The sequence below is a fragment of the Talaromyces rugulosus genome, chromosome II, assembly GCF_013368755.1.
Source record: "Talaromyces rugulosus chromosome II, complete sequence".
Lineage (NCBI taxonomy): Eukaryota > Fungi > Ascomycota > Eurotiomycetes > Eurotiales > Trichocomaceae > Talaromyces > Talaromyces rugulosus.
The window spans coordinates 394,871-406,995 of record NC_049562.1 but is presented as its reverse complement, the minus strand read 5'-3'; the positions used below and the strand labels follow the sequence as shown (position 1 = coordinate 406,995).

Sequence of the window (12,125 nt, the reverse complement as noted above, 5' to 3'; positions counted from 1 at the left end):
GCGCTCTGTCTTGCACAGGCGTATTTAGTTTCAGGGAGACGCTGATCACCGTCGCAGATGGAAGAGAGATCTAAATCAGAGCTAGTGGTGTGCAGCTCTTGTTCAAGATGGTGGGTGACCCCGTCGCACTGTTTGTCCGCCGGCTCATAGACGTGCCCTTCCGTTAGATTTGCCATTATCAAGCTCTCGCACTTTGACTGCTAACGAGCACTTGTGCTGCGGATGCAAAGACATATCGTATGACGAGAAGTGTCTTTGCGGATTGGAATAGTCATAGTAAGCATCTTGCAGCCGATAGTGACTCACAAAGGCCAGTCATACTTCCCGTGCTTGACCAACAAAACACAACCAATGTTTTGATCTGAAGTCATACGATGATATCTTATGAAAAAGGCCATGAAAAGCATTTGAAGCCATTTGACGCCATTATATGCGCCAAAGACTGAGTCAAATGGCATTCAGTCAATATCGATCAGTCATGGCCGCTCTCTAGTCGGATATCTCGCCCATGTGCTGGCAATATAGGAAATAAAAGGTTTCGACGGCGTCAACAATTGTCTCCATACGCCCACTGACGATCTCACATGTTGGTGAGCGAGATGGAGTCGCGATCTGCAGCCCCGGACGAGGCATGTGGAGGGCGCCGTGGGCCAATGGGGTCTCGGGTATTTCAGTTCACGAGTACCTCGGCTGCCGGCTGTCGGCGCCCCACGTGACCGCCCTCGCCGTGAATTCCTCCCAGGTCTTGAGAGCTTTTGCACTCTGCGTCTCTTCTATTCTGTTCCTATCTCTGTTCATCTTATTTGCGACCGCTTTCTGTGCCTCCAAAATGCCGCATTCCTCGCTGAAACGTGCCGACGTGGCCAAACACAACTCGGCCGAAGACTGCTGGGTGATCATCGACCACAAAGTCTATGACCTTTCAGACTTCATTGACGCCCACCCCGGTGGCAGCGTTGTTCTTGCGCAAGTCGCCGGCAAAGATGCCACCGTTGACTTTTACCAGCTCCATCGCCAGGAGGTCCTGACCAAGTACAAGGACCTGTGTGTTGGTACCTTGGAAGGCGAGACGCCCGAGGTCATTGAGCAAAAACCAGGCGATCCCAGTCCAGTGCCTTACGCAGAGCCCCTTTGGCTACGACCCGAATTTACAAGCCCTTACTTTAACGATAGCCACCACCGTCTACAAAAAGCGTTCCGCGAGTTTACCGACAAGCACATCACACCCGAGGCACAAGAGAAGGAGAAGGATGGCACGTATATCAGCCAGGCCCTGATTGATCGCATGGCCGAGACCAACATATTAGCCATGCGCCTTGGTCCCGGAGAGCATCTGCATAACCGGACGTTGCTGGGGGGTGCAGTGGGTGGCAAGGAATTCGATGCTTTCCATGACATGATTGCTGCTCAGGAATTGGCCCGCACCGGCGCACGAGGTAAGTCATAGCAACTTTTGAAAACCTTCATCCAGGCTAACGTTTTTAAGGATTCTCGGACGGAAACATGGCTGGCATGGCCATCAGTCTAACGGCTGTCAAGCAATGGCTCAAAAACAAACCCTTGAAGGACCAATTAATGGAAGAAGTTCTTTCCGGCAAGAAGAAGATGTGTCTTGCCGTGACAGAAGCCTTCGCCGGATCTGATGTTGCGGGACTTCGTACGACCGCCGAGAAAACCCCCGACGGCAAACACTACATTGTCAACGGAACCAAGAAATGGATCACAAATGGCATGTTTGCTGACTACTTTGTGACTGCCTGTCGGACCAAGAAGGGGTTCTCCGTTCTGCTCATTCCTCGCGACGACAATGTAGACACCACACAGATAAAGACATCTTACTCTACTACCGCAGCAACAGCCTATGTGCAGTTTGAGAACGTCAAAGTCCCCGTTGAGAACCTGCTCGGCGAGGAAGACAAGGGATTTGTCGTTGTCATGAGCAATTTCAACCACGAGCGTTACATGATGGCGGCTGGTGTTATTCGCTTTTCTCGCCTTATTGTAGAGGAGTGCTTGAAATGGTGCAACCAACGCATCGTCTTTAAGAAGCCCTTGATTGAACAGCCCGCCATCAGGCAAAAGTAAGACTCGAGTCTCTGCATTTACAAGAATATCATACTAACATCCGTGAACAGATTGGCAAAGATGATCTCCCTCGTGGAATCCAATCAAGCCTGGCTTGAATCCCTTACTTACCAGATGTGCCAAATGAGCTACGCCCAGCAAGCCAAACATCTTGCAGGTCCCATTGCTCTCTTGAAGTCCCACTCCACCCAGTCTGCCGGTGAAATTGCCAGTGCCGCAACCAACATCTTCGGTGGTCGTGGACTGACGCAATCCGGTATGGGTAAGGTTATCGAGAACTTCAACCGAGGTTACAAATTCGACGCCATCCTTGGTGGAACAGAGGAGATCCTGGCTGATCTGGGCGTTCGACAGGCCGTTAAGGGGTTCCCCAAGGCCATGCTGTAGATTTACTTTCCTCCTAAACTTTGTTTAATCTACACAATATATTGTAAATATACTTTTGGTCATTGTCGTTTATATTGAGAATCTACATCGCATACAAATTATAACAATTCAGAAACGTTCGTGCGTGCACCGCATATATATTGATAAAAAAGAGACATGTACAAGAAAACACATTTTTCACTCAACAAAACGCCCAGTCCAATGCCACCAAGCGGGCGACAGCCCAGTGAGCCACAAAATCGACGAAAACGCAACTTTTTAATTCACATCATTATCAGCCATTAGCTTCTGTCAACTATTTTTGCCCTTTCTTGCCTTTACTGGCTTTCTTAGATGCTGGGCTGGACGTTGATGATGACGTCTTTGCGCTTTCCGAGTGTGACTCTGGCTTTTTTTTCTCCTTTTCTTTCTTATTCTTTTTAGACTCCTTTGCAACATTCTTCGTGTCCTTGTTAGGTTCGTCTTCTTTCTCGGAAGCAGAAGCAGTCGGTTCGACAGTCTCCTTCTCGGTCTTCTTCGCTTGTTTGCCTAGGACGGCCTTGGGGTTGACACCTTTTCTCCTCAGGCGGTTGCGCTCAGCCCGAGCAATGAGTTCGGCATCTTGGTCATCGTTAAACGGACCGAAACCAGCCTCTCCGGCAGTAGTACCGTCGTTATCGGTAATAGGGGTCTTGTCAACATCCTCGTCATCGCCGCTAACATTAGAAACATCTGACTTCGAGCCATTGGCCGCAGTACTAGTCGAACCGGTAGCAGCACCAGTCGCTGGACTTGGGCCAGTCTTCTTCAATTTGCAAACGAAGAATCCATCCACGTTCTCTCGGTGCGGGAAATAGCGTCTGGTCAGACGCATCTTTTCATCGAATTTCTTGCCCATGTAGCTGGTGAAACCTTCGGAACCAAACCCGCCGAGGCCAGTATCAACAATCTTCACGTTCGGGCGCTTGCGCAGAACGTATTGGACAACTTGTTCGTTCTCTTCGACTGTGACACTACAAGTAGAGTAAACAATATAACCTCCGGTCTTGGAATGGTGGTCTGTCGAATCAATAGCTGCGAGAAGAAGCTGTTTTTGCATGTGTGGAATAGCAAGGAAGTCACGCTCGGTTTTGTTCGTTTTGACGCTAGGATCCTTGGAGATAACGCCCGTACCAGTGCAAGGCGCGTCAAGAAGAACACGATCAAACCCGCCAAGGATTTTAGGGAAGGCCTCACGAGCATCGTAATGGCACACAACGACATTTTTGCAACCCAGACGGTGAACATTACCAATCAAACCCTTGGCACGCACCTTGCTAGCATCGTTGGCAAGAACGCTTCCAGTGTTGCGCATGAGTGCAGAGATGTATGTTGTCTTACCACCAGGAGCGGATGCCATATCAAGAACACGCTCGCCTGGCTGTGGAGCAAGAGCCATAACGGGCAAGAAGGATGAGGCTGCTTGAAGGATGTAATGACCGGCGAGGTATTCAGGAGTAGCACCGAGAGGAACGGCAGATTCGAAAATTTGCAAGCCGACTTTCGACCATTTCCCCACGGGTTCCAGGACAACGCCTCGATTAATCAAGGCCTGAGCAAGCGTCCGCCGATTAGTGCGCAAGGTGTTGGTACGAAGCACCACAGGACGTGGGGCTTCGTTTGCTTCAAAAAAGGCAAAGGCTTCCGTAGGAGTAAACAACGACATCAACTTCTCAGCCAAGAAAGGCGCGTATCCGTAATATGTGCAGAAATCGGCTAGTAGAAGCTGCAAGTAGTCTGCTCGAGATTTTCCTGGTTGGCCCAGTGACTCCAGGTCGCCGATAACTCGCAGAGTATCTGTAATTCGGTTTCGAAGAAGTTGCATGTTGGGAGCAACTCCAGCTTGGGCTGCGGCGTCGATCTCGCCAAAAATATCAGGACGATCGCCGGCGATGTTAGTCTGCATTGCTGATTCCTGGATCTCTTGTCTGGCTTCTTCTTCTTCAAGCTCACGCTGTTCATCAAGTTTTCGTGACAAGCCTGCGATGTTTGCCGCGGTAAGCTTTTCCTCTGCGTCCGACTCATCTTCATCGTCAGAAAACATTTTCTCTCGCGGGTGGTCGTCTTCGTCCGAATCGAATACGGATCCTTCATCGAATTTTTCCACATCATTTTCGTCCCCCTCGCTCACATTGTCGAGGTCACCAAATTCATCTTCCATCATTTCGTCCAAGTCAGGCGCGCTGCCACTTCCCCAGCTATCATCATCCTCCTCTGGCTCAGGTACCGGCTCTACGGGTTTTTGAGCAGGCTTCTTTTTCTTCTCCGCTTTCGAGCCGTTTGCAAGCACAGCAGCTCCGTTGGGCTTCTTCCCCTTTCCATTGACCTCAACACCATTGGCCTTTTTTGTCTTGAGTTTCTTGGTCTCGGGCTCGGCTTCGGACTCTGCCTTCCTTCGCTTTTTTCCGCCTTCAGCTTTTGCGTCGGCCTCGGCAGCCTTTCGCTTCTTGATCATTGAAATTGTAGCCTCGTCCAATGGAGGAGGAGGACCCTGCTTTTTCATCCGGCGACCGACACCCATTTTTGCGGTTTATAGCAAGTCAATGCGACAAGTGTGGAAGAGTCTCTGTGTGAGGGTTCCTTCCGCTTTCCGCATTGTTCAATATTTTTTTTTTCCTGGCAGGGCGGTGGAGCCGGGCAAAACCAGCCCCACCGAAGGCGGTGAAGAAGCAACGACCTCACTCCGATGACAACGGCAAGATAGCCCGGACAAGAAAGCAACTCTGTCTCTGTTTCGTTTGCCCGTCGTTTCTCTCGCATTCTTCTCAATATTACTTCGACTGGGTCTTCGCCATGACTGAACTTTCCTTCACCAAGACCTTCCTCCAAGGGGTCGATTCCAAGCCTATAAAGCTTCCATATGACTATGTCGTTCCGCCGGAGGACATGAGGCTACCTGTGCCAGTGAGTAATTGTGCTCATGCTTGCGAACGCAAGCTATCCTTTCAATTATACCCATTCCTATCTTATTCCGGATATTCCTCCATGCTAACGCGCTGTGAACAGTACACTCTGCCCCGCCTCTCACCCCCGCATCCTACGATGGCCAAGAAGATCAAGACAGCGGTTGCTCCAGGGTCTTCGAAATCAATCAGCGTTCAATTAAAGTCTTCGCGAAATCCAGTGCTCGAGTTCTCCGTAGACAACGTTCCCCTCACTACAACGACTGTTCACGACCTGCGCGAAGCCGTTCGCGATCGAGTTGTCGCTAGTGACGGAAACCCTCCAGCCGGCGAGAAGATCAAAATACTCTACAAGAAGAAGCCAATTGGTGGGAGCGCCGAAAAGACGCTGGCAGAGATATTGTCGGATTCTGAGCCTGATGTATTCGCCGGGGGTAAAACGGTCGAGTTTGGCATTATGATTATAGGAGGCGCGTCGATTAAACCAGAGGTTACAGAGTCTCCGGCAGGCTCTGCGGCAAAGGTCACAGAGACAGAGCCTCTTCCTTCGAATCCAGCCCAGGGACCAAGCGGGTCGCAGGTCTTGCAAACAGAAGAATTCTGGAAAGATTTGGAAGGGTATCTCGAATTAAGGACGAAGGATACGGTTGAGGCGCTGAGACTAGCAGGGATTTTTAAGAGAGCGTGGCAAGCCGATGTTGGCAAGTCGTGATAATATCTTTGACAGCATGTAGTACATATTTTTTAAGCACTCAAATACACAAACTACTATTTAGTTATCTATTTCATGAGGCTCATTCAAGTATCCATAGGCTTGGCCAATCAGATCAGAACTAGCTGGTGGGACCTGCCCGCTTTCTGCCTCAGGCACCAAGTGGCGTCCATCCCATTAAACGGCCATCAGGACTTCATCTTCTTCCGCCAACACAACCGCTGCCACACCAGACATACCGGGTCTCTTTTGCCTCTCGTTTGCACAAGATGGCTTCCGATGGACCTTCAACTCCGCCTCCCCCGGCTGCTGCTCAGTCCGGTCAACTTCCTCGTGGCCCGCTCACGCCTGAACAACAGCGCAAGATAGTATGGGCTCTACAATAACTCATTATTTGCATCGAATCACGTGCTAATCTCTGCGAAAATAGGAAATAAACCGCATGAAAGCCAAGGCCCTGCGCGAACAACGTGAAGCCGAAGCAGTAGCAAAACGCGCCGCTCCCATGTCATCGTCATCCAATCCCCAAACCTCTGGTGTGAAACGATCGTTTAATACAATGACATCCTCAGAAGGCCCTGCTACGGTACGAGATGCCGCAAATAATCGACCGCTTGAGAGTATCAAACCTGCCAAAGCATTTTCCAAATATGTCGAATACGAATTCAGTAAAATGACGGATACGAAAGGTGGATTCCTGACACAGGAGGATGACCCGCATAATAGAGCGTTGCACGTCCGTGATGGGAAGGAGGAACAGAAACCAGCACATATGACACAAAAAGAATGGGAGAGGAAAAAGCTTATCGATAACCTCAGAAGGAACAAAGCCGGTCCTTTCGAGCCTGGGTTAAGCGTACTTGATGATGAAGCGAATAAAAAGAAGTGTAGAGAATGCGGCACTTTAGAGATTGATTGGAAGTGGGAAGAGGCTTTCAAATGCTGTGTGTGCAGCGCTTGCAAGGAGAAGTTCCCGGAAAAATACAGCATGTTGACGAAGACCGAGGCCAAAGAAGATTATCTACTGACCGATCGTAAGTTTATCTCTAATGCTGCTAGTATGCAAACTAATTTGAATTTTCTTCAGCGGAACTTCGAGATGAGGAACTTCTCCCTCATCTTAAAAAGCCAAATCCGCACAAATCTACATGGAACGACATGATGCTCTATCTTCGCTTCCAGGTTGAAGAATACGCCTTCTCTGAGAAGAAATGGGGCTCTCCGGAGGCTCTCGATGCTGAGTTTGAACGAAGAGAAGCAGATAAAAAACGCCGAAGAGAGACCAAGTTCAAACAGAAACTGACCGATCTCAAGAAACGCACACGTGTTGAGGCCTATCGTCGCAATCGGCAGGGCCCTGCTGGTGGCAACTTCGGCGACGACCTCGGTGGTAAGAAACGACATATCCATCAGTGGGGTCGATTGGTCGAAAACCCGGAGACGGAGATGATGGTCAAGACGTGCGTTGATTGCGGTATGGAGGTCGAGGAGCTGGTTTTTTGAAGCTATGTAGAGTAGCTGATCAACGGCCCTCCACTCTATTCCTGTCATAATTTCTGTAAAAGCTAATTATACCCTTCCTGTTTTATTACGAATGATGAATTTATGTATTATATGCCTCGAGTCAAGGTTCTATGATAGCGCTCTGGAACATATCAGACTTCATCACATTTCAGATATTAAAAGCTACGATATGTATCAATCAGATGATCTAACATCCACTATAAGCATCAGGTGGCATCTCCATGGCCGTTTTCCGGCTGTGCCCGGATTTTCGTCGATACCGGCATGTTGCACAGCACATGGGGATTATACACTGGTCAAATATTGAGTAATAGAGGTATTTTTTAAAGTGCCATATCGAATCATACCATGCAGGGTCCGGCGTGTTGAATGCTAGCTTCCTATTTCTGCCATGCTGAGCTGGGGCTGGATGCATACGGCGAAGAGCCATCCGAAGACAACCACTATAGATCAGGACCCGAAGTGCTGGCATTTATCTAGTTCCTTAAGTACTCATTTATTCACTCAGAGATTCCTTTCGCAAATATCTCAGTACACTGAAATGTCTGCGTTCACTGCCTACAAAAAGTTACTGGAAGACGAGTCTGAGAGCCTTTGGCGATGAACTCTGGCAAGCAATCAACATTGATGAAGGCATGATTGCCCTATCGGACGATATTGTTCGTGAAACGGGACTTCCACTAGCACAGCGATGTCCTGGGACCATACTAACGGTGTTTATCTACTTCATGGTCATCATAACCTCCACTGTGCGGTAATTTTGGATATTTATTGACCAAGAATGTGCTACATGTGACATTATGGAGTATAAAAATAACCTCCCGCAAACACGCAACTTTCGGCATATAATCCACTGTCTTTATTCGTGTCTTACGGAATTCGGGATTTTGATAAACATTTTGGAATGCAATGAATAACCTCATTTTTCAGTGTCTAACTCGGGAAATTGAAACCAGTTCCTGACAGATTTTCCTATCAGATAATCGCTCATAATTCTAAATGATTGCAGAGGGATCGGTGATTTACGACCTTATTTGGGAGGTACTACTGCGAAGCAAGGTTCGATATCGGGTTAGCCATTCGACTCTCTCTTAGGGCTGACAGAACGGAACTAGTCTATCTGCGCAACTCAATGTATGGAATATGGTGGTTTTTTTTTTTTTTTTTTTTTTTTTTTTTTTTTTTTTTTTTGGAATTGTATGTTCTGATATGACAGTGTCATCACTTGATCAATTCGTAGGAATCAATTGATTGACCAACTAACAAGCTCATTCCATTGACCCCCCTCAAACGCTATATCGAGTCCGCCAACGTACGATCGTGAGAATCATCACTTCTTCTACAAACCAAGTCAGTTCCTACTCTATTGCCTGTATTCTCCTCGTGTTATCCACAACTGCTGTTGGTGGTCGAGTTCGTGTTCGCCGGATGAAACGGGACTTCCTCGGGGCTGATGGCTTTTTTATCTTTTCGCGCTGGAATACGTCTTGCCTTCTTCGTGTTGAATAAAATCATTTATTAACTGCTTAATTTGAAGGCTAATAGTTGCTTGTTTGGGCATAAGCAATTATCATCATATATGGTCAGAATTTATATGAACCCGGATATTATACTTGGAGATTGACTGGTTATAATGGAACTCATACTCTCCAGAATCCCGAGTCCGGAGCTATCATAGTTACTCCCCAAGAGAGCCAGATATCTGAAGTTAGTTGTTCTCCCAAAAAATGATCTTATACTTGCATATTGACAATACCTACCCAGCTCGCATTCATTTCCCAGATGATATCCATCGCCACATATGGCTGTCTGAAACTCAGTGTTCTCTTTCTCTTTCGAAGAATCTTTACTGGCCATATTTTCAAACAGGCCTCCTTTCTAGCTTTGCTCATTATGTCCATGTGGATGGTCTCGTTCTTCTTCGCCACCTTATTCCAATGCGGTAGTAAGCCAAGTTGGCTTTGGATCAGCCCCAGCGCGGTCGCAAAATACTGCTCTTCTTACAAATATATCCAGCTGGGTCATGCGGCTTCCGATGTTGCCACGGATTTGGTTGTGATGAGTATTCCGACTCCCAGTGTTTGGGGTCTATGACTCCACGGCAAAAAAAATAGAAATTTTGGCCGTTTCCGTTCTCGGTTACATGTAACACTCGGAAGAGACACTGATCTCGGAATAATAGCACGCCTAATACAATATTTAGATCGACAGCTGCCGCTAATGCTCGAGTCATGTTCATCGTCCAAGATCTGTATAGTAAGGAAGCAATCCCAGAAACCCGTTTCTATTCGAGAACAGATAATGCTGACGACGCTACCCCGTCGAATAGAAACTACTACCGGTGCTCGGGACATAAGAGGTACCTACACATCGTCCGTTTCTTGTCACAGTAGACTATCGGCTAACCTAGCTCTTCCAGGTGAAGAAACCAACGTCATGGTTTGGGGATATGTCGAGGCCGGTGTTGGCGTCATAGCTGCTTGTTTGCCACCTAACAGCCTCTGATGAGGGTCCGGGTGCCAGAAAGCATCATCAACAGCGCGAGCTCACAGCTATCCCTCGATTCCCTAAGATCCTCGTCTCCCCGGGGGTGCCGCCCGTCAGATACGGAGTTGGCATCACACGAAGAAGGCTTTGATATATCCTACGGCGGCATCAAATATATGCACCCAAAAGGTTGTAATATCACCGTTCACACGGCGGGTCTCAACGGTCTCAAGGCGGCTGTGAAAGTTTCGGACGATGGCCGAATACAAATGGGGCGGAATTTCCAGGTCGGGGAGGACAGGAACCAAATTATTGGTACAGAGTAGTTTTGTACATATAAGTAGGCCCTTTTCACTGATGAAATTTGATTGTATTCGTTCTGCATCTTAAATTTCGGTACAGCATTAATACGCCGAACTATATAGCTTATGCGCGGGGTGACTCGGCTCATGCAACGCTAAGAGCACATGCACAGCCTAGTAAATGCAGCCCAGAAAACGTAAAAGAGCAAAGAACGAAAAAGTATACACTTAGTATTGGTGTTGTATCGGAACCAATCAAAAAAAGTAGGCAGCCCACCCCATGTTGTTTATAAATCCGAAGCCATCCGCAGCTGACTTATTTCGCCTTCTAGTCTTCCCTTCTCTCCAGGCAGACAAATTGATAGGCAAGATGTCGTCAGAAAAGGCAGAAGCAGTTTTCTCAGAGCCGAAATATGCCCTGTCTGACAAGCCGAGAACCGCATATCCATGGTACAATCCTTCCATAGACAAGTACTTGGTCCCAGAGGTAAAATTAAAATTAAAGACAACTCTGACTTGTTTTAGTGGCTAACTAGTACCTTCAGACTCAGAAATTACTAAAGGAGTATAGCAAAATCTCTCCGGAGAATCAGTCCAAACATGTGCATGATATTGTAGGCATTCCGGGTCGCCTTTTTGCCTCTTGCGGATGCTAAATTCTTCTTCCAGCGTGATCCAGCGTGATCAAGCATGGGACATTCGCTCTTACCCTTGCACTGGCTTGGGTGTTTGGCTCATTCCATTTATCTCATGCTCCCCAGCGTACCAGGATATCCTACAACGTCTACGAGACGACGGCAATTCTAGGTTGATCGATATTGGGTGTTTTCTCGGAAGCGACCTTCGCCGTCTTGCCTTTGACGGTGCTCGCACCGAGAACATGTACGGTATCGACATTGTCAGCCACTGGGATGTCGGATTCAATTTATACCGCGATCAAGACAGCTTTAAAGCGCATTTCATCGAAGCAGACATGCTTTCCGTTGACGAAAACCCAGCCCTTCGAGCGCTAAAGGGCACAGTCGATGTCGTTTCTATTTCAGCAGTTTTACACCAATGGGGCTGGAAAAATCAGGTAGAGGGTGCCAAACGAGTAGCTCTGTTCACAAAAGGACCAGGTTCTTTGGTTGTTGGGCACCAGATAGGTAATGTGGACAGCAAGGAACTTATCAACGAGATGCTGAAGCTACCGCAATATCGACACAACCCAGAGTCTTTTGCAAAACTGTGGGATCAAGTCGGGGCCGAGACTGGCACAGAGTGGACAACAAGTGCCAGGCTGTTGAACTGGGAGCAGATGGGATGGGATCCCGAAGACAGTCGGTGGATGGAGCCAGGGGTCAGAGTTCTTGATTTCGTTGTGACTAGAGTCAAGTAGCCACATAGAAATAATCTATGAGAAAGCCGATGTCACCGATTCAACATTTGAATGTTAAATATCCCGATGCCCTGACCTGGTTTACGAAAGTAGACTAGATTAGTTGATCTGTGTCGGCCACATGTCCTGCTTCCAGGTCACCGGGTAAGAGACGATTGACATAACCTTTGAAATCGGATGAATTCAATAACATTCAAAGCATAGCGAATTCCCTATTTTCATGGAGTCACGTCATATGCTTTGCCAAAGGTGTTCAATAATCAGTTCATTTTTGACTCGCGACTATACATTTCTACATGTATCAATTGATATATATATTTTATTTCGCC

The 12,125-nt window shown here is 47.8% G+C and overlaps 3 protein-coding genes across 3 annotated transcripts; 2 read left to right on the top strand and 1 right to left on the bottom strand.

Annotated features, from left to right (window-relative positions):
* Positions 1–829: 829 nt before the first annotated feature.
* TRUGW13939_02593 (uncharacterized protein) lies at positions 830–2,472 on the top strand (the record flags this gene model as incomplete). Its single annotated transcript, XM_035485786.1, has 3 exons — positions 830–1,436; positions 1,487–2,081; positions 2,136–2,472. 3 exons carry the CDS (start codon positions 830–832, stop codon positions 2,470–2,472), a joined length of 1,539 nt encoding a protein of 512 aa, XP_035341679.1.
* A 295-nt stretch (positions 2,473–2,767) lies between these two features.
* Positions 2,768–5,011, bottom strand: TRUGW13939_02592 (uncharacterized protein; the record flags this gene model as incomplete). The annotated part of the gene is made up of 1 exon (XM_035485785.1): positions 2,768–5,011. The coding sequence occupies one exon, from the start codon at positions 5,009–5,011 to the stop codon at positions 2,768–2,770; it is 2,244 nt and encodes a 747-aa protein (XP_035341678.1).
* A 272-nt stretch (positions 5,012–5,283) lies between these two features.
* TRUGW13939_02591 (uncharacterized protein) lies at positions 5,284–11,796 on the top strand (the record flags this gene model as incomplete). The annotated part of the gene is made up of 12 exons (XM_035485784.1): positions 5,284–5,394; positions 5,497–6,090; positions 6,231–6,473; positions 6,536–7,139; positions 7,193–7,565; positions 8,138–8,383; positions 9,833–9,885; positions 9,959–9,988; positions 10,049–10,068; positions 10,128–10,431; positions 10,751–10,868; positions 11,088–11,796. The coding sequence occupies 12 exons, from the start codon at positions 5,284–5,286 to the stop codon at positions 11,794–11,796; spliced, it is 3,405 nt and encodes a 1,134-aa protein (XP_035341677.1).
* Between the last annotated feature and the right edge of the window lie 329 nt (positions 11,797–12,125).